General features: G+C 33.2%; 1 protein-coding gene across 2 annotated transcripts; it reads left to right on the forward strand.

Annotated features, from left to right (window-relative positions):
* Window positions 1-1,174: 1,174 nt before the first annotated feature.
* On the forward strand, window positions 1,175-19,442 carry LOC128231508 (SAP domain-containing ribonucleoprotein-like). Of its 2 annotated transcripts, XM_052944436.1 has the most exons (10): window positions 1,175-1,226; window positions 2,993-3,089; window positions 4,798-4,842; window positions 8,009-8,088; window positions 8,775-8,812; window positions 9,565-9,634; window positions 10,648-10,718; window positions 11,944-11,992; window positions 13,358-13,543; window positions 14,450-19,442. In XM_052944436.1, the coding sequence occupies exons 1-10, from the start codon at window positions 1,191-1,193 to the stop codon at window positions 14,489-14,491; spliced, it is 714 nt and encodes a 237-aa protein (XP_052800396.1). In that variant the 5' UTR covers window positions 1,175-1,190; the 3' UTR covers window positions 14,492-19,442. The 2 variants fall into 2 exon arrangements, with proteins under 2 accessions (XP_052800396.1, XP_052800405.1); XM_052944445.1 differs by lacking the exon at window positions 4,798-4,842.
* The last annotated feature ends 470 nt before the right edge of the window (window positions 19,443-19,912 follow it).

Consider the following 19,912-nt stretch of genomic DNA (forward strand, 5'->3'; position numbering starts at 1 on the left):
CCATAAAACACCCAGTTCCAACACAAGGGAACTGATATCTGCCAGCATATATTCCAGAGTCAAAAAGAAAAGAAAAGTTGATGATAGCCTTAACAACCTTTCAACTATAGCAGAAGAACTGTCATGTGAGGAATTCAGTATGTTTTCACCCGACAAGGATACTGTCCACTACTTGAACTGTGCCCGTAGGCACGATTACAAGAATAGACAAAAATGACATTGGAAAAAACGAGTCATGGCTTAACGACCGACTAATAAATTGTTGCCAAAACCTCTCAAAAAAAATTCAAACGTCATTGGACTAAAAAATACTTGAATATACAAACTATTTGCCCCCATGTTTAATGACAAATGCACTACAATGGAAGTAACCACCGGGTTTTCAAAAAAGACAACGGACCGTTGTTTTAAATTGACAGTCTAAAATGAAATCGGACTATAAGTACAAATCTTACCATTAAATTATCTCAGATATATGGAAAAAATCAAACAAACATTAATCCCGTACATGGGATAAACGTACAGAGGCAACAAATCGTTTTGACTGCGTTATTGTTGCTGTTTGATGTTTGTTGATGTTGTTTGTTGTTGTTTTCGTTGTTGTTGTTTGTTGTTGTTGTTGTTCTTCTTCTTCTTCCTTCTTCTTCTTCTTCTTCTTCTTCTTCTTCTTCTTCTTCTTCTTCTTCTTCTTCTTCTTAGTATTATTATTGGTAGTAGTATTAGTATCACTTTTATTATCAGTAGCAGTAGCAGAAGCAGCAACAGCTGTAGTAGTATATAATTTAAAAAGTTAGACCGTAGGGCCGTGTTAATCATTACCGCGCCTCCGCGGTTTTCAACAATGGCTTCAAGACAACATTAGCATATTTTATCACGTTAGAATTAAAAAACAAACAACATTTTCTGATTGTGTCTCCTATGTGACAATGTGATTTTCAACGATGACTTTAAGGAAATATTAGCATTATTTATCACGTTAGAAATAAAAAATAAAAAACATGCAGAACATTTTTTGAAAGCACGTTGTTTCTTCTTTACAACAGAATCAAAAATTATTAAATTGGTACAGAATTAGATCCTAGCGTTGTGTTATTTTTACCTTTGCCTCTGTAGAACGTTAAAGGGCCGGATTTTATACATACCATTTTATGATTCTCGTTACACGTTTTAGCGACTTTTCCTGATCAAAAATGGCGGACACCATGGAAGATTTCAGTAAACTGAAAGTAAAACGCATTTTTATCACTATTAGCGGTATTTTAAATGGTTACAAAATTTCAAAATGTAAAAAAGCAGCATGCTTTATATTTTTTACCTGAGAGTGTCGTTGAAATGTTAGATGGCACCTTAAATCGACGCATCGTGTGTGTAACATGTGCAGATATTTATGGGTGGGGAAGGAATATTAATAACAAAAAAGCTGAAATCTTAAAATGAACCTGCATCATGCTCATTTGCAAACTTTTACCTTATTGATATGTTAATAACTTTCTTTCTGACTTTGTCCAATCAGAAATCGATTTAAGTCTGTGTTTTTGATGCAGGATACTTATTTTGGATGACTAGGGAATCTGTATTTGTATTTTGATTCATAATCACCATCAGAATCTGTGTTTTCAACATAAATTTGCTCGTTTCATCAAATATAACTTACAAGAAAGCATGCATTTAAAGTGAAGCAAAATACAAAAAATGGTTGCTTCCTTCTCTTCAGTATAAATAATTCCTGATTTGCAAAAGGTAGGTATTCTGATAGCCGTATCCAAATATGGGTATCGGAATTCAGGACGGTTGAAGTCCAAAACATATTAACTATACTGAAATGATAGCAATTTGGGAATTATCTTTTGCAAGTGAGTAGATTGATACCTTAGTATTAAATAATAGACTTGTAATACAGGATTCTTCCAATCCCTAATGTCTAAACGGGTTTGTGCAAAAACTGGATGGGTTTGAAAAATATTGAAATTGTATTAAGTGAATTATTTTATGTTTGAAATGGATAATAAAGGTCTATTTTCATATTTTTCCATTTAAGTACAAAGCTATTTTGAATAAAACAAGCATTAAACACATGATCTACCTTTCCAATAAAACGAAACTTGACTGACACAGACAACAATTATGCCAAGCGGAACAACTCGACCCAATCGTAATAACTCAGCAACCTCCGACAAGCTTCGTGATAGACCTTGTAAATACAATCGTAACAACTCGGCCATGACCGAAGAGCTCAGATTGTTGTAAAACTGTGAACTGAAGCCTTGCGTTATGTTTTGACAGAATGAACTGAAGAAAACCCCATCAAACTCATAATTATTTGTTGGATATTTATATTTTGTGTATGGAACTAATTAAAAATAACATTATCTAGTAATATTTCTTGTTTTTATGATATTTTATGGACGCAGTATGCTTTAACCCGGAATCCCGATCGGAACAACTACCCACTTTTGGTAAAAACAATTTGTACGTGAAGGATTTGCCATATCAAAAATCGTAAAAAAAATCCGTCAACGTACAATTATTTGGACTAGTTGTTACCTTTGGTTTTATTGCCTGCAACAATTATCATGCCCTTTCATCTATTATATTTGACGAAACAAGCAAAATTTTGTTCAAAACAAGATTCGGATGGCTGATTATGAAATGCCTTTCTAGGGATTCTCAAAGTTGTCAAGAGTTAAAATATCCATTTTTTGATGAAATTGTATTGGTTTTACATTATCTGAAAAATTTATTTATGTTCTGAGAAGATTTTTTAGGAGACAATTGGTTTAAAAATAAGAGGAACGTTGTGTTTGTTATTCTTCAGTTGGCTGATCACCCTTTGAGGGTCTTAAATCCAACCTCAGCATAAAGCAGACAGTTGATAAATTCATTGTTTTGGCCTCATTAGCAAAAGTCTGCGGAGGGAAACGGAAAGTGGGTCTTACTTGTTGAGTGTTAATTGTATATAATATTTAGCCCATAATTTTAATCCTTATCACAGGTGACAGAGCTGAAAAAGTTACTAAAGGAGCAGGGCTTGCCAATTACAGGGAGCAAGTCTGACCTGGTTGAGAGACTTAGCGGGACCATGAAAGTGGGTAGGTACTTCAAACAATTAAACAGAGTTTTGTTTATGTATTTTCAAATAAAATAGAAGTGCTTAATGATTTTTGTTCGGTCATTGTTTTGTGTAAGGTCTAACAAATGACAAAGCCACATTTCGCAGGGTGGAACCCTTTAGAACGGCTTTTAACATAATTGTTGTTTATTGTTATTTGTTTAATGTGTTAGCTTTTAGCACAAATATCATCATTTCCTCTTCAGTGTACACTTGGTATTCAACTATGATCTTATATTGTCCTTTCATTCATAACTGTTTATTACACTTATTTTATTTTTTTTTGTATTTTATTTACTTATTTCGATTACATAATATTCACATGTTGACTACCATTTTTGATTACATCATGAGACAGGAATATAAGTAAATGTCTACTGGTTTGTGTCAGGATATTTCTATAGTGAGGAAGAATCATTCATGAAGGACATTTCATTTGAACGTAAGTTCATTTCTCTTGAACGTTAGTGACGGTGTTTTGAACAGTTCAAGTTCCCAAATTACAAGTTGATTATACCTGCTGGACAGATGGTGAATTTTCAGATATCATTTGTTGTTGAGAGAAAAATATATTGTTAAAGTGATTATAAATGTTTTACTTTTATTAAGAGCTGATTAATAAGATAATAAGAAATATTTTTTTCCAAAACATTCTATTGAACATTGAACACAAAAAGCTAGTCTGATTGATTTCTAGATCATTCTTGGGGATAAGGACTTAAATTTGGTAACGAGATTGGTCATGACCTTCAGATGACCCCTTTTTATTTGGGGGTCAGCAGGACAGGGTCACAGTGACAGCTGTTGTATAATATTTAAAAAATATCATTATTAATTTAATTCATAAAATCCATATTAATTTGTGAAACTCAGGAAATTAAAAAACCCAGACAGTTTTGCCTGCTAATGTTTTATTGTTCACTGCATGATTGTTATGACATTTCTTGGTTGGATATGATTCCATTAGTTTATTTGAGTTTAATGTTTTTTTTGTAAAGCTTTTGATATGAATGTCATGTTTGATTTGTGTTTTGTATTCTTAAAATTTGAATAATCATGTTGATTTTATTTTAAATTTCAAATATTTCAGTTTTCTAAGAGCGGCCCATTTCAGACTATTTTATTAAGTTAATCTTTTGAATAAATATATAAGCTCCTATTCTGAAGTCAATCACATGTTGCATAAAAATTTTCACATGTTTTAAGCTTATACCTTAAAGAAATTAGGGTACATTGTAGCTTAGAAAAATTATTTTCCAGTGCTGAGCTTGCAATCTTGTGCTATTATAACCATTAAAGTATTTAGAGAACTTAAAAGATATAGGTCTAAGGAGACACAGCAAAGTTGAATAACTTTCTTACATGAAATGAAGAATTAAAAAAGATAAATGAACGTGACAATTTTAAGTCATCTTGCATTGAAAACCAAATCATGATATTAGTGTAACTTAGTAAATGTGTTAGATTCAGATAAAGCCTTCAAGGATATTGTGTTATTATGTAATAATGTACATGTACTCAAATTAACATGTGTGTGTTTGTAATTACTACAATACGTACATGTAACACTGACTTGCCAGTGTATGTGTTATTTCTCTACCTAAAATGGGGCCGAAATTGTGCGAGTCCTATGAAAGAGTGAGAAAAAACACTGAATGTACCGAAGCACTAACAGCCTTGCCTTTCAGAATCCCTTGACAGTGATGCCCTGATTGATGACAAGTTATTGGAGAGTGAGTGTGACATTGGGCTTTGTTGGAATTAACTAATATTTCAATTGTTGCAATCATTGCATGTTGTCTGACCCTCTTTCCCCAGTCTAACTTTGTGTTGCCTGCAATTTTGTTCTTTCTACTGATTTGTTTCAATGGTGACATGGTCTTGCAATAATTATTTCACTTTATCTCTGTATGTTAGTTTTATTTAGAAAGTAATACTCAATGTAAATTGCCTTAAATATGCGGGGTATTTTAACAATACTACTGTTTGCAGATTAACTAAGCAATTCAAGGTTTTGGAAAATTAAATGATCATGGCTTTTTCTCAACCAAATACACCAAGTGAATTACAAATCAAATGCAACATCTATACACATTGACTATCATTACATTACATTACATTAAAGAAAGTCAACTACCAGCATCTGCACTTGAGTGCATTCTTTTATGTTTCAACGTGGCTCTTTTAACTTTTGTATGGGCTTATACACCAGCAAACAATCCAAACACGTACGGTGTGCACCAGTTTCACATCAACTGGCCAATCAAATCGAAGCCTGAAATTATGCTCATTGAAGAGTAGAAAACTTCTTGTTCAAAATTGCTTTTCGGGTAGAACAAATTGACCATCTCTTCATTGCAAAAAGGCATTATACTCATGCTTTAATAAGCTGATAGACAAGTACACTTTGCTAAGTTATTTGCAGACAGTAGTACCCTCTCGGTTTAAGATGAATATTCCTGAATTTTTTTTTATTGCCAACTTGAATATATCACGCTAGGTTTTGAATTTCGTCACCTGTAAGAAAACCCCCACATAAATTGAACAAAATATTAACAATCTATGCTATTCTTTTTTTTTTAATTATCAGTTAACAATAATGTACTTGCATAACCTGTCAACAGGAGCGCATAACAAAACCATTCATTTGCATGTAGTTTTGTTTTGATGCACACTGTTTACTGTTTCTTTTACTCGCAGTATAATATACTTGCTAAAAAAGAAACTGTGCTTAATATGAAATATGTCTAAAATAATGTGAAGCCTTTCTATAATAACATAATGTTAACCTAAATTATTTGAGACATTTTTAGCCCGACTATTCAAAGAATAAGGAGAGCTATACTACTCGCCAAAGCGTCGGTGTTGGCGTCACACCTTGGTTAAGGTTTTGCATGCAAGCACCTTTAAGTCATTATCTCAGTAAATTCATCATGTATTGCATTGAAACTTAAGATATGTATTCCCAACTATCTAACTTAATAGATTAATGAAGTTAGATAACACTTATTTGAATTTAATGCAAATAATGGGTCTTTATTATTTGACTTAGAAATTCTGGTTAAAGTCTTGCATGTTAGCACACATAGGTTTACTTAATATCTCAGCAACTACTTGAGGTATTGCATTGAGACTTTATACAATGGTACTCAACCATCTTAATTAACCAAGTTAAATAACTCTAGTTTGCATTTAATGCAAATAATTGCCCTTTATTATTCGACTTAAAAATTTTGGTTAAAGTTTTGCCTGCAAGCACACATAGGATAATATCTCAGCAACTACTTGAGGTATTGCATTGAGACTTTATACAATGGTACTCAACCATTCAACCTACTTAATTAACCAAGTTAAATAACTCTTGTTTGCATTTAATGCAAATAATTGCCCTTTATTATTCGAATTAGAAATTCTGGTTAAGGTCTTGCATGTTAGCACACATAGGATAATATCTCAGCAACTGTTTGATGTATTGCATTGAGACTTTATACAATGGTATTCGACCACCCAACCTACTTGAATAACCAAGTTAGATACATGTAACTGTATTTTGCAAATAATGGCCCTTTATTATTAGACTTAGAAATTCTGGTTAAAATTTTGCATATAACCACATTTATGTTAATATCTCAGCACATCATGTATTGCATTGAAATCTTATCTAACAGTGATCCATGAATGTTTCGCCAAAACTTTTCAATCCTTACACTGAAAAGCGGCGGAATAGTCGAGCACGCTGTCTCTGTGACAGCTCTTGTTGTAACTGTGATACACTGAAAGGTACTTCCTGAAGGCTTGTGACAATTTTCAAAAGCAAGCCATTTTTATACATTGCTTTTTCTAGAGTAACATTTCAGAACTGATATTTCGTATGCATGGACAGTTTGCTTATTCTGCTAGTATATACCAACCCACTGTTTATTCTCATCTGTTAAAAAAAATACCAAACTTTTTTCTTCATGAACAATGAACTTGCATTGTAACATTTTATGTTATAAAAAGACTATGATGCTATTTCATTATTTATCATGTATGAACATTTTACTTATCTGAAACAGCTAACGCCACATTTAAGAAAATACAAAAAAAAAAATCGCAATAAAAGCCAGGGATTGAATTTAGCTTATTTTGATACTCGCAAATCTTTGCGAGTGCTTAAATTTTCAACTTGCAAAACCAGACACTCACTCGCATTTTTTAAGGCAAATCTTTGTTTTTGCTAGGAAAAATATATTTTGTATGAAAAACAATGATTTAAGGTATAGTTTAATTGTTTTAATGAATAATCATAGTAACAAGTACCTGCCTGTGCGCATAACGTTAATCTACGTCATCAATTTCTGTGTGTTTATCGAAAAAACGAAAGTAGGCATTTCTAAAATTAGTTTTATATCTAGTGTGCAGGAATTGATCACTGATTATGTTCATATCTATTTCAATATATATATATATTGCATATTTTCTGGAAATTTTGAACTTGCAAATTTTTGCGAGTGTCTTTAAATTCAACTTGCATTTTCCAATTTTGGCTCGCATTTTGCGAGTGTGCGAGTGCTAAATTCGAGCCCTGAAAGTCAATCACATATTACAAGATAAGCACTGCCAGTTATTGGAATTAAGACTTGAATGATCAAACCTGAATTCTTATCAGGTGATGGGTATAAGCAACTGTCAACAAGCCTTGCTATATAAAATCCACATTTTTAGCAAGACTGAACAGCATTTTACCAGTGCTATATAAAATCCACATTTTTAGCAAGCCCTAAAATCTTTTACCAGTGCTGTATAACATGTAGAATTTTAGCAAGCTTGAAAAGTATTTCACCAGCTCATTGCTTGTGGGCTTGTGCTAATTTCGATCACTGAACTGTGTAGTACAGTGTTTCTTTTCCATTACAGCGACAGCAGAAGGGGCTGACCTTGAAGATGCTGTTCTTGATGAAAATGTAGATCTCACTGAGCCAGCTGCAAAACCAAAGGTAAAGAACTCTATAACAAGCCATACTTGAGCAAATAAAAGCACTAATTATTTTTTCAAATGTATAAGATTGAGTGTATCCCTAATTTGTGTTTTAATAGGCATTTGGGCTTGATTGGCAATAATCGGTTGAGTCAACCACATGCATTATTTTAATCCCCCGCCACGGATATAATGCACTTAGTCCATTCCGTCCGTCTGTCTGTCCGTCTGTATCATTTCATGTACAGGCTATAACCTACGTATGCGTTGATGAATTACCATATAACTAGGTACAAATGTGCATCTTGACCTTTGAGGTATGAACCCGGGTCAAGGTCACATGAGACATTTAAAGGTGAAGTACACATGCTTGTGTCAGCGCTATAACATAAATGCATTGATGGATAACCATATAACTTATACTCTTATTGAGTGACCTACTTATTTGAAACTTTTGTTGTTACAACATGAACATTTCTCCTGAATCTCATCAATTTCAATATTTAAGTATTTAGAAAAACAAAATTTTCAAAAAACAATGGAGGAGGATATAGCCGTCCTTTGGACTGCCTTGTTATATTTTAATGTTATATGAGTTGAAACGTTAAAGACAACTTGTGTTTATTCAGGCTAATTGGTTCATGATATTATTTCATTCATTAGGATTTAACTGATTTTCATTATAAATGTTTGATATTTTCACAGATAGAGCCAATCACAGCTAGTGCGAAAACAGATACCAAGTAAGATGTTTTTTTTCATTGTGGAACATTATCAAAGATGAGACCATGTTTTTAAACAATGAAGAAAACAATGTATCTAATGCTTCTGGCAGGCAAAGAAAAGTTAAGTCCATATATTGTCATTGCCTTCTGGTTGTGGTTGTTTGCTGCATTATATAATAACTTTACTGTTGGCCAAAACTCTAAAATTATTCGAGATATTCAATGAAACTTGGAACACAACAGAAAAACATGTTTCAAGAGATAATACACACATGTAAAGCAAGGCCTGTATCTTTAATAATTGTCAAGTTTGGACGCTTTTTCAACTAAAAATGACATGGATGAGCGTTGGCTTTTTCTCCGCGGCACTCTTGGTTAACAGTTGTCTAATGCATTTACAATTGATATTAAGAATCTAAATAAAAAGTAGCAAGGCACAATTGCAATCAGGGGCCATTATGATGAACAATTAAGAGTCATAGTGAATTTTTTAACAACAAATATCTTAAATAGGCTCTTTTTTCATGATATTTAGTCATATTCCGTTATTATTTTTATCTTGCTTATTTCGATATTTTTGTATGATGTAAAAACACTAAAAAGTTTTTTGTGAATTCAATGAAGATGAACATGCTTTATGAATGCGGCCTCTGGCAAAAGCCCATTCCGAAGTATAATAGCTGTTTATGTTTAGGTATTGTATTTCACATATATGTATTCTGAACCCATGGTAATACTGGTACAAATAATGGCCACTTGTCTTATTTTAGGGAAGAACCCAACACAGAGGACAAGGAAGCTACGACAAAGCCCATTTCCACATCACTTACACCTGCAGAGGTTAGAATCAATTTTAAGTTGAGCTTTTTTGATCTAAGATCAATATTTAATGTATATCTGAGACTGGCTCACAAAGAAGTTGTCATGCAAACACAGATTTATAATGTTTGTTCATTTTGAAATTATTACCCAACCAAAAAATCTTTTTATATCGACAACAATTGTAAATGTAAAGATGTGAAGTAGATATAGTAATAATCTAACGTGTCAATTACACCCATTTTATGTCCACTGTAAGTATGTTTATTCTCAACTTAAAATTTGTGGATGAGAGTTTTCAGTCCAAAGGCAGTTGATAGAGTAGTTCCCCTTCATACATTTAGGAAAAAGAGGCTTGCAAAAATCATTTAATTACCCGGTATCAAAAGGTTCAAAGTTTGTGAAGTCTGTGAAAGTAAAAGAACCCGTCTTGGTTCCAAAAGCTTCTCAGTGAAAATTTTCGATTTTTTAATAATGAATATAATAATTAGCCTCTATTTTTCATCAACTTATATGCTGTTTTTAATAGGACCCTTTTCTTTTCTATTTTACTGTTTTTGGTTTAAGGCTTCGTTAGTTTTCTTCAAATTTAATTAAGAAAGAAGGCAATTTTCCATAATTCTGATGAATTTGAAAACTTTCACTTTAATAGATGCTTTATGATTATGGCCCCTAGGCTTTTGCCTTATATTTTGCATGTGTCAAGATCTTAAAATGATCTTATCTAGTAAGATTTTTTTTTTATATTTGTGAGATAAGTGATATGATCATTAAAATTAGACTGTTGGATGAACAGGTATGAATTTTTATACTACTGCATGTCATCAATTTTTTGCTATATAAAATTCAGAATTTTAGCAAACCCTGAAAACATTTTACCAGTGCAGGGTTTGCGGGCTTGTGTTTAGTTCGACCACTATAACATCAGTGATTTTCTGAGATATCTTCTTATTTTGCTCACTTACGGTAAGTAAGGTAGTGATGTGTCAAAATCTAATGTATATTTATCAACTTTGCTACAATGTTTGTTTCAGAGGTTAAAACTCCGGGCTGAGAGATTTGGTGTGGTAAATGAAGACATGAAGAAACAGCTCCGATCTGAAAGGTACATGATCATCCCCCTCAATCATTTCGGGAGTCAAAATTAGGCTGCAGTCCCCCATATAAGAGAACCTTTTTTCACAACATGTCAAAATAATTCATATGATGGAGCATTTATTTCTTTGTTGTTGTTTTTTTTAACAATTTTGGTGCATTCCCAATGCTAAAACACATACATTTTTCCAAAATGTGAAACAAGATTAAAAAAGAACCCTCTACTATACAGAAGAGTTGAATGTATCCTCAAAAAATTAAACTTGATCACATTTTTTTATTCTATGAAGCATTCTTGTTTTATTTCTAGCCAAAATTTGAAATGCCAATTTTAAGCAAAATGACACCTTTTGCATGATCAGAAAGGCCAAAATGGTGAGAGATTAACACTTCTACATGTATGTGAGAAAATGTTTTGATGTTCGTTAAATGAGCATTTTAGTTGAATTATTTTTTTAAGGTCGTCTTTTTTTTTAGGAAATGAAATAAGAGTTGTCATAGTGTTGGTGTCGTTGATGGCTTTGATGTTGTTGTGTAATAACTTTAACCGTGGCCATAATTAAAAACATTGAAATGAAATATGGTAGACATGTCACCACAGACATTAAAAGCAACCTTGGCTGAATGCTCTTTTTTTTTATATATATTTTGAGTTATGTCCCTTTTGATACAAAAAGCAGACAAGCATTGGTGTTTCCAACATGTTTGAAATTCACCCATCAAAGGCATTAGAAGGTCCCCTTAAGATGAGTTAGGGGCCCTGCAGGGACCATACATGCAGGTCCTTTTCTCAGGCTTTTAGAAGACCCCATAGTCTTCTAGGTTCCAGTAAAACATATAACCCCCTGGGGGGGGGGGAGGCAATTATTTCATTGTATTATATAGATGGGTGTCTTTTTTCGCTAATTTGGACCCCACAAGAGTAACTTTGCTTCTGTAGGTGGGTGGCATAATTTAAAAGTGCCTTCCCCCCAGGGGGTTATATGTTCAAATGGAATTATAGCACTCGGGTAAAAGCTAGCTTTGTGTAATCATATATATAAGTTCTAACTAGCAATAATTAAATTGTTATTGTTTAATAAAGAAGAATTTAAATGAGCTTTTAATAAGTTTTATTTATTAATGTCTATAGGCTCATGTTTAAGGCTGTTTTTGTTGTGCTGTACATGTATGTATTATTTAAGGATGGATTAAAAGGTGTACATGTATCTTTATATTCAACGTTTGATTTCTAGGTTTGGATCAAAAAAGGAGGGTGGATCAAAAGCTGGGGCAGGCTCAGGAGTAAGTTTTTATTGTTCTTTGAAAACTCTCAGTGATTTTTTTGGTTGCACTTTAGTGCCTTCTAAAAGCTGTTTCCCCTTGTGAAAAAATGTCCATTTTCCCCCAAATTTTTTAATTTTTTCCCAATTTGATAATTGCAGATTGTGTAAATGAATAAAAAAGCAATGAATTTCTTGAAAAAAACAACAAAATCTTGTCAAGACTAACTCTTTCACCCCATAATGTACACAGAATAAAGTAAAAGCATGTATATTTGCCTTGATTTAAGCTATTTTGGCCTGATTTTGTATTTTTCTGAAGGTCAACATTTTTCCCTAATTTGCTAGGCACAGGCATTAAAAATAATTACAAAAAAATACTGTCTTTTTATGCTCCCACAAAGTGGCGGCATATAGGGTTGCCCTTGTCCGTACGTACGTCTGTCTGTCTGTACGTACGTACGTCCCGAAGATTGTTTCCGATCTAATTCTTGAAAACCGTTTGTCCAATCCTCACCAAACTTTAAACACATGTTTGTGACCATAATATCTTGATCAAGTTCCTTAGCCATGGAAATCGCTTTTGTCATTTAGGAGTTACGGCCCTTTATTTGCAAAAAAAGACTTGAAAAATACGTCCCGAAGATTGTTTCCGATCTAATTCTCGAAAACTGTTTGTCCAATCCTCACCAAACTTTAAACACATGTTTGTGACCATAATATCTTGATCAAGTTCGATAGTCATGGAAATCGCTTTAGTCATTTAGGAGTTACGGCCCTTTTTTGCCAAAAATACTTCAAAAATCATTATGGCTTATTTTCTGTGACAAAAAACCGAAGTGGGGGCATCCGTGTCCTATGGACACATTTCTAGTTTTGGTGTCATATATATTATTTTAACACCACAGACATAGCATAAGTATCCTGAAAACAACAACATGTTTTATGTAAGAGTCAAATAATGGCTCATGTATAACAAACATACATTTTTAGTCATAACGTTTTACTGAATAATGCATTTATGGGAAATATTAATTACTGATTTCAAGATTGTAACCGTGTACTTAATGGCAGAAAACGCACACATTATATGACTGGTGAGTCCTAAAAGATTTACAGTGAACAACTATCATCTCAGTAGGCAGAAATAGCAGGTTTTCTGCACCATGCTCTTAAATTAAACATGGTATCCTGTATAAGACCCATTGTTTACGATATCTATTCATCCTTTTCGATAAATTAAAACAATTGTTTTCATCATGGTACTTCTTATTTGGAAGTAAGCATTCCTCTTTAAACATAATAATGCATGAAAATAAATCTTTGAAACTTAAGAATTTAAAAATTATCTCTGAGCATTTTTTATTATTGCTATCTTTTTTCCCAGGCTGACGTTGATGTACTAAAGAAGAGAGCAGAGCGGTTTGGCCAGGTCTTGTCTTCCTCCCTCTCAAAGGTCGACGAGGATGAACGTATCCGTAAACGCAAGGAGAGGTTTGGAGAAATCACCACTGCAACCAACAACACTCCTAAGATAGCTAAGATCACTGTTAACGCAAATCCCGCCGATCAGGTAAATAAAATATGTTAAAGCTATAATGAAAGGCAGATTAAATATCTCCCTGCAAGTACCTCTATAGGTTCATACCAATGTTACACCATGATAAAGTACAAAATATTGATTACACTCCAACAGGTTTCTACCCACATATAATTTATCAAAGAGGATAGAGAGGTTGTGTGTAACCTCACATACATGTTAAAAGTTACAGTAGAGTTTAAAAGTCATCAGTCAATTTCACTATAAACTCACACATGTAGGCTCATGGGCTCACATAAATTGCTATTCAAGTAGCCTCCAGGCTGACAGTGCTCAAAAAGTAGCCCACATGTACAAGTACAGTGTTGTTTTTTTACAATTTTAAGGGAATGGTAGTGGGGACCATTGATAGAGGAAAAATAGCGTTATTTTGGCAAAAGGGGGAAAATTCTAACATGATTCATACAATGTTCAACATGTTTTCAAAAAATTAATTCATCAAACTTATTGAAATATTCATGCATTGCTACATTTGCTAAATGTTTTGTGGTTAATGCTGGGTTCAGGAAAAAGATATAATTTTTGAAGGAGGGAATGGGGCCGAATTTTGGTCTTAAAAAGGGCTGCAACCCCCCCCCCCCCCCCCCCCACTGAAGTAGCGTTTTACAACCTGTCTATTACAAATGTATTTGGGTTTTTTTTTCTGCAAATTTTTTTCTTGAATAACCACAAGAAAATTTTATTGCTGTTAAAAGCATTGTTGGTACACTTGTGTAATTTAAGAGGATAAATACTATTACTATGAAAGAATTATGCCTTTTATTCCAGCTTTTTGATAGTGATACTTTGATGCTTGAGTAAAAGTTTATTAAGTTGTTTTGATATTAAGCTGATTCATGATACCAATGTGTATGCATAATTTTCACCCCTTCTTTTCAGGAAAAGCTGAAGAAACGAGCAGAAAGATTTGGGAAAGCGTGAATGTTATATTAGACATTTCGTGATTGCAATACATACTAAAATGTTAACTAGCACATGACATTGGTTATGTAATGGGGTGTAGTAAACGAATCAGGTACCGTCTAATGTGTGTTGGCTTAGAATGAAAAAATAAAGGTATCTGATGCTTAAATGAGAGAAGTTTTGGGAGTTCGTATTTTTGTTCTTTTCAACTGAACTTGGAAGTGATAAGACAAAATTTTCAATCTTTCAAAGTCAAGAAAGAGTGTTTGAAATATTTTTGTTGGTATAATGTGTATATATTTCTCCTTTCCACATCAAACCCTTTCAAATGATACTTATTATGGTACATCAGATGCCTTTAGGTAAATTAATGCCAATGTAAATTAATTGCTAGATTTTTGTCCATTTTATTTGGGGGGGGGGGGGGTATCATTTATGTTTTTAATTTCATTTTTTCTTAGATGACTGTTTCACTGATGAATATGTGTTCATGTCCTTTCTAATTACATAACGGACCATATACATGTGTTTCTAGACGAACCATGAACAAGATTGTAACCTTTTCCTTTTTTAAAGTCTATTAAATATAGACACTGTAGGTATGAATAACTGATAGCTGTTCAACAGCTGTTCCCGGGGAGTAATGGACCGATACGCAAATACCGAACCTTATCCAACATTTTTATTTGAATCAGTAAAATTTAAGGGGTGGAGGGGGGATAAAAAAGAGGCAGGAAAAAAGAGATACGGTTTTGGGGCGGGGGCATGAAGGAGAAGGGGCTGGCAGGGATGAAAATCTAATAATTAATTTACAGTCATCACATTATTTTAAACAGTCATAGGAATTTAACTTTTGGAAGAATTAAAGGCCCAAGATCTTATACTAGTGCTTGGCATCAAAATATATAAACACAGCATGCTTTATAAAATCCAGAATTTGAGTAGGCCCAGAAGACATTTTACCAGTGTAGGGCTTGTGGGCTCAGGTGCTAATTTCCACCACTGTTGATGCTGAAAGTGTCCCTCCATTATGTTGTCATAAAGCTATATCTTCACATCAACTTGCTCAGTTACTGGTAGTCGTTCCAGTAGTTTTGTATTGTAAATCAGCTTGGTCACTAAGGACGTATTTAGGACAAATTGGTCGAGTCTTAGTTATGTTTGTTAAGTTGTTCTTCTATGTGTGTTAACAAACTAATTTGCAAGTTAGATATTGTCAGTGAAGTATGAAACTGGAATATTTAGGACATTGTTGTTTAAATATTTTAGAGAATAGCGTACTTACAAGAGGAAACCTGACTGAAGCCGTTAATTGTCATGACCTGTAAGTCAAAGTGCATCTTTTGTATGAAGTACCGTATGTATTAATATGAAAAGTAGAATTCTGTAAGTATTTCAAAATAGAAGATTAGTAAAGGCATTGATTATTGAATAAAAGGTAAGTTACTGTATTTTTGCACGTACTTGCTCATAATTGTATGTTCCTGGTACTTGCAGACTGTGTGACTATTATTAGTAGTATTATTGACGTTTGTTTTTTAAAACTAAGCTAGTATTCAATTTGCACTAAGATAAGATTGAATGTAGAAATTCCATTTAATTTTGAAGAAATCAAGAAATGCAGATTGCAGGTGTTTTCTCATTGTTGGCAACAATGATATTTCTCAATAACTAAACAAAATACCATGGGAAAATTGAGTGGCAAAATCGCATTTTAATGAATATGCATGACCACTCTGTTTCCAATGAAATCGCATGTTACAATTAAATACTCTTCAATAACCAGATAATGTCAGTTGTCTCCACAGGCAAGTGGTCTGTGTAGCTGTTTTAAAACTTGTAGTGATCTGGTGGAGAGAGTTCAATTCCAGATAGTAAATATATTAAGTTTACAATTTACTCTCGTCCGAATACTTTTCATTGTCTGTGCACATTTCCGCATGGGTTCCTTGCAGAAAAAATGATATTGCCTCATTAATTATTCATGATTGCGCAATTTTCCTAGCCGAATTGCCCACTGTTCACACCTAATAATAGCATAATACAGTCATACCCCGTTAGCTCAAACTCCCAGGGACCGGCGAAAATAGCTTGAGCTTTGGAAAGTTTGGGCCAAGCGATGTTAACCTTCAGTATGATGAAAATTTGTCCTTAACATCCAGTTCTAGCAAAAAGGATTTCGAGTCAAGCGAGTTCGAGCCAACGGGGTTTGTCCAGGGTATCCCACAATGATGTTTTCTTTACTAGACAGCAGTTTCATCTGTCCTTTGCCTTTCTAGATAATGAGATGGACTCTTGAATAAGAAAAGTAGTTCTATATCGTACTCCTACTCCAGTATACCTGAAATGGAAATGCAATGATAACCGGTTTAGTTTGTTTAGGCAATACTTTATAGCATTTGTAATAAATAAATAATAACTTTCACAGAATATGCTCGGAAATTATGCTTATTTGAAGTAATATTTGGTTTCAACTCGAGGGGGTGAATGCGAAAAGGTTCTAAGTGACATTAAATAAAGAAGCAGATAGAACCTTTTCGCTTTCACCTCTCGAAATTTACTGCAATCTGTCAAGTTGCGTGAACGTATAGTTATTTTTTACGTTTTATACAAATGAAATATTTGCATATCTTGAGCATTTAATTCTATGAAGGCAGGAGGATGCACATGCTGGTCGCCATGAGGGCAGAAGGATGCTACCAAAAAATGACAGGGTGCAGACCCCTTCCATATCTGCTTAGCATAAACTCTATAGAAAGTTGCAACCATTTTGGCTAATCTCTCAAAATTAAAGTTGGCTTCGTTTACTCTTGGCATAAAAATGTATTTCTGTAGATTCTGTTTAATTGAGTCAGACCAGTTCATGTACATTATAGTTTTAGACAAGTTATTGAAGCCAAGTTTTAGACCAGATTTTGAGTTGGTACTAAATGTAAAAAAAATCGTATTGTTATTAACAAGTTAGTTGTGCCGCAGTTGTCTGAGACAATGTAGTTAAGTCTTTTGGAATCATGGATTAATTATTGAATCATGGTAGTAATAGTCCTTCCCCACAGCATGTTTAATTGTAGCTTGAATGGCAAATCAGCCTTTTTAAGTTTGTCTGTTTTTTGAAGAGGTATTTTTATAGTCTTGATGTTGGCGGTTTCGGGCAAAATCTTTAAGCTTTGCAAAAACTCAAAAACGTTTCAAGATATTGAAATGAAACTTGGTACACATGTTACCAGAGATAATATGCGCATGTACAGCAAGACCCTTAACTCTTAATAACTGTTGAGTTATGCTCTCATTTTCTGGTTGACCTACTTGACAATCAGCTGCCATCAAAATTGACTTTTTAGGTGAACATGCCCAAATTCTTACCTCTTCCAGCACCAGTGATTGGCATTGATATTTCTGACAAGTCCTTGAGCAAGGCCGGAAATAATTTACAAGTGCAAAGCTCAGTGATTGTGCTTATTTAACTGTTTATTTTGCATCATTTCATCTTGCAACAAAAAGGTGCATACTAGTATATACTCGCAATTTTTCATCTTTCACCTACTCCCCAGATCATATCCATTGCTCTTGTACAAAGACCTAGTGATCAGGTATTGACCACGGGCGACAGTCGATTCGAGTAGGGACAGTTTCCTATTTATGACTGTGAATTAAAGTTTAGATTTTGAGGCAACACGTGGAAATTATATGTGCTCAGTAAGTGAATTGGTTAGAAGACAGTTATTGGTTTGGATAAGCCTATGTAAGGCCAGGCCAAATTCATTATAATTTATGTATGTGATGCTCCTTTGGGCGGGTAGACTTTCTGCCTTTCAAATGACATAAAAAATTACCAAGATGTAAAACAAAAGTCTGTCGGGTTGGTAGGTTTTCAAATTGGAACCATATAATCAATTTGGTATGGCCTTTAATGAATGCAGCAGCTTAATATTTTTAGTGTGCTTCATATATTGTAGAACCATAACTTTGTGGCATAGTTTGTCATTCCTAATCTCCTTTCATATGACAGAACAGTTAAAAATAAAGTGCAAAGGTTTTAAACTGCTCAAAAGTTTCATTCAACACGCCATTTTTAAAAAGTAAATACATTATCAATCTAAAAAAAAATTCAATTCTCGTAGACCTAAAGCTAGGATATCTTCAAATTTATTTAAAGAGACAAATTTTCTGAAATTTAGACTTAACTCTGAAAACCTCTGTCTGAAGTTTGTCAAATTAACTTTTTGTGTAAAAATTGGAATATCAAAATTTCTAGCTTTTGTTTTTGACATTGTCTGTAACAAAACTTTCATGAGAACAAGAAAAATGTAGAAAGAAAAACTTTGTTCTAGAATATGTGAAACGGGTCTTTGTTTGATGTTTACTTTATTTATATTTAGTAATGTTCAAAGTGTTGATGAATTGAATGGTAATAAACTACATTTTCCAGCAAAGTGACAGAATATGATGCAACATTGGTAATTACTTTGTTTGTGTATATTTTAATTAAAGGGACTAGACACCAGATGATACAATAGCAAGAAGAAAAAAAATGTCAAAAACTTACATAAATCCCTATTGTGGTGTTCAACTTATTAAATATTAATTATGACAAATGTATCTTTTGCAGTTTTTGCATAATTTTCCAACTCAAAATTTACTTGGTTTGTCTACCACTTAAAACCAGTTAATTTAAAAATTGCCTCAGTATATGTATCTGGACTAATCACGTGACTTTCACATGCTGAATATACACATTATAAATTGGGAAACCATGATACGCTATTTTTAATTTGGTAAAATCACCTGAGACAGCCACAAAATATTATTTTTGTCATGTAAAGTGATATATTATCGCCCTCATACAAGCTCAAATTGACAATTCTAGGCTTGTTTTGAGGAAAACTAATTGCTGATTTTATGACCATCTGCTGTTTAGTCCCTTTAACATGATTATATTTTTAGAAAATAAAATGTGTTTTTCAAAGGATTTGGGTCTTGTTTTTATTTAAAAAAGAAAGCCAGGCTGTGGTATGGCCATTGCAATAAGCTATCTAAAATAAAAGTGAATTGTTCATGATTTAAAGATGCACTCTCACTGACTGACTGACTGTTATGACGTTTTTTATGAGCCAGTTTTTGCGAAAAATTCATTAAAGCTGCACTGTCACAGATTGAACATTTTGATAACTTTTTTTGTCTTGGAATGCGCGAGCCAAATTTTGCGAAAATCCATATTATATAAGATTGTTGACAAAAAATCAGATCGTAGATTTTCATATTTCCATTCGAAAATTAATGTTTTATAGCTTAAACCGTTACTATGCATAAAACATCAATTTTTAAACATAAATATAAAACTATACTATCTCATTTTTTTCAGCAGTCTTATAAAACTGGTTTCCATGGATTTTCGAAAAATCGCACGTTCCCAAGACAAAAATTAAAAAAGTTATCAAA

Source organism: Mya arenaria, chromosome 1, assembly GCF_026914265.1.
Source record: "Mya arenaria isolate MELC-2E11 chromosome 1, ASM2691426v1".
Classification (NCBI taxonomy): domain Eukaryota; kingdom Metazoa; phylum Mollusca; class Bivalvia; order Myida; family Myidae; genus Mya; species Mya arenaria.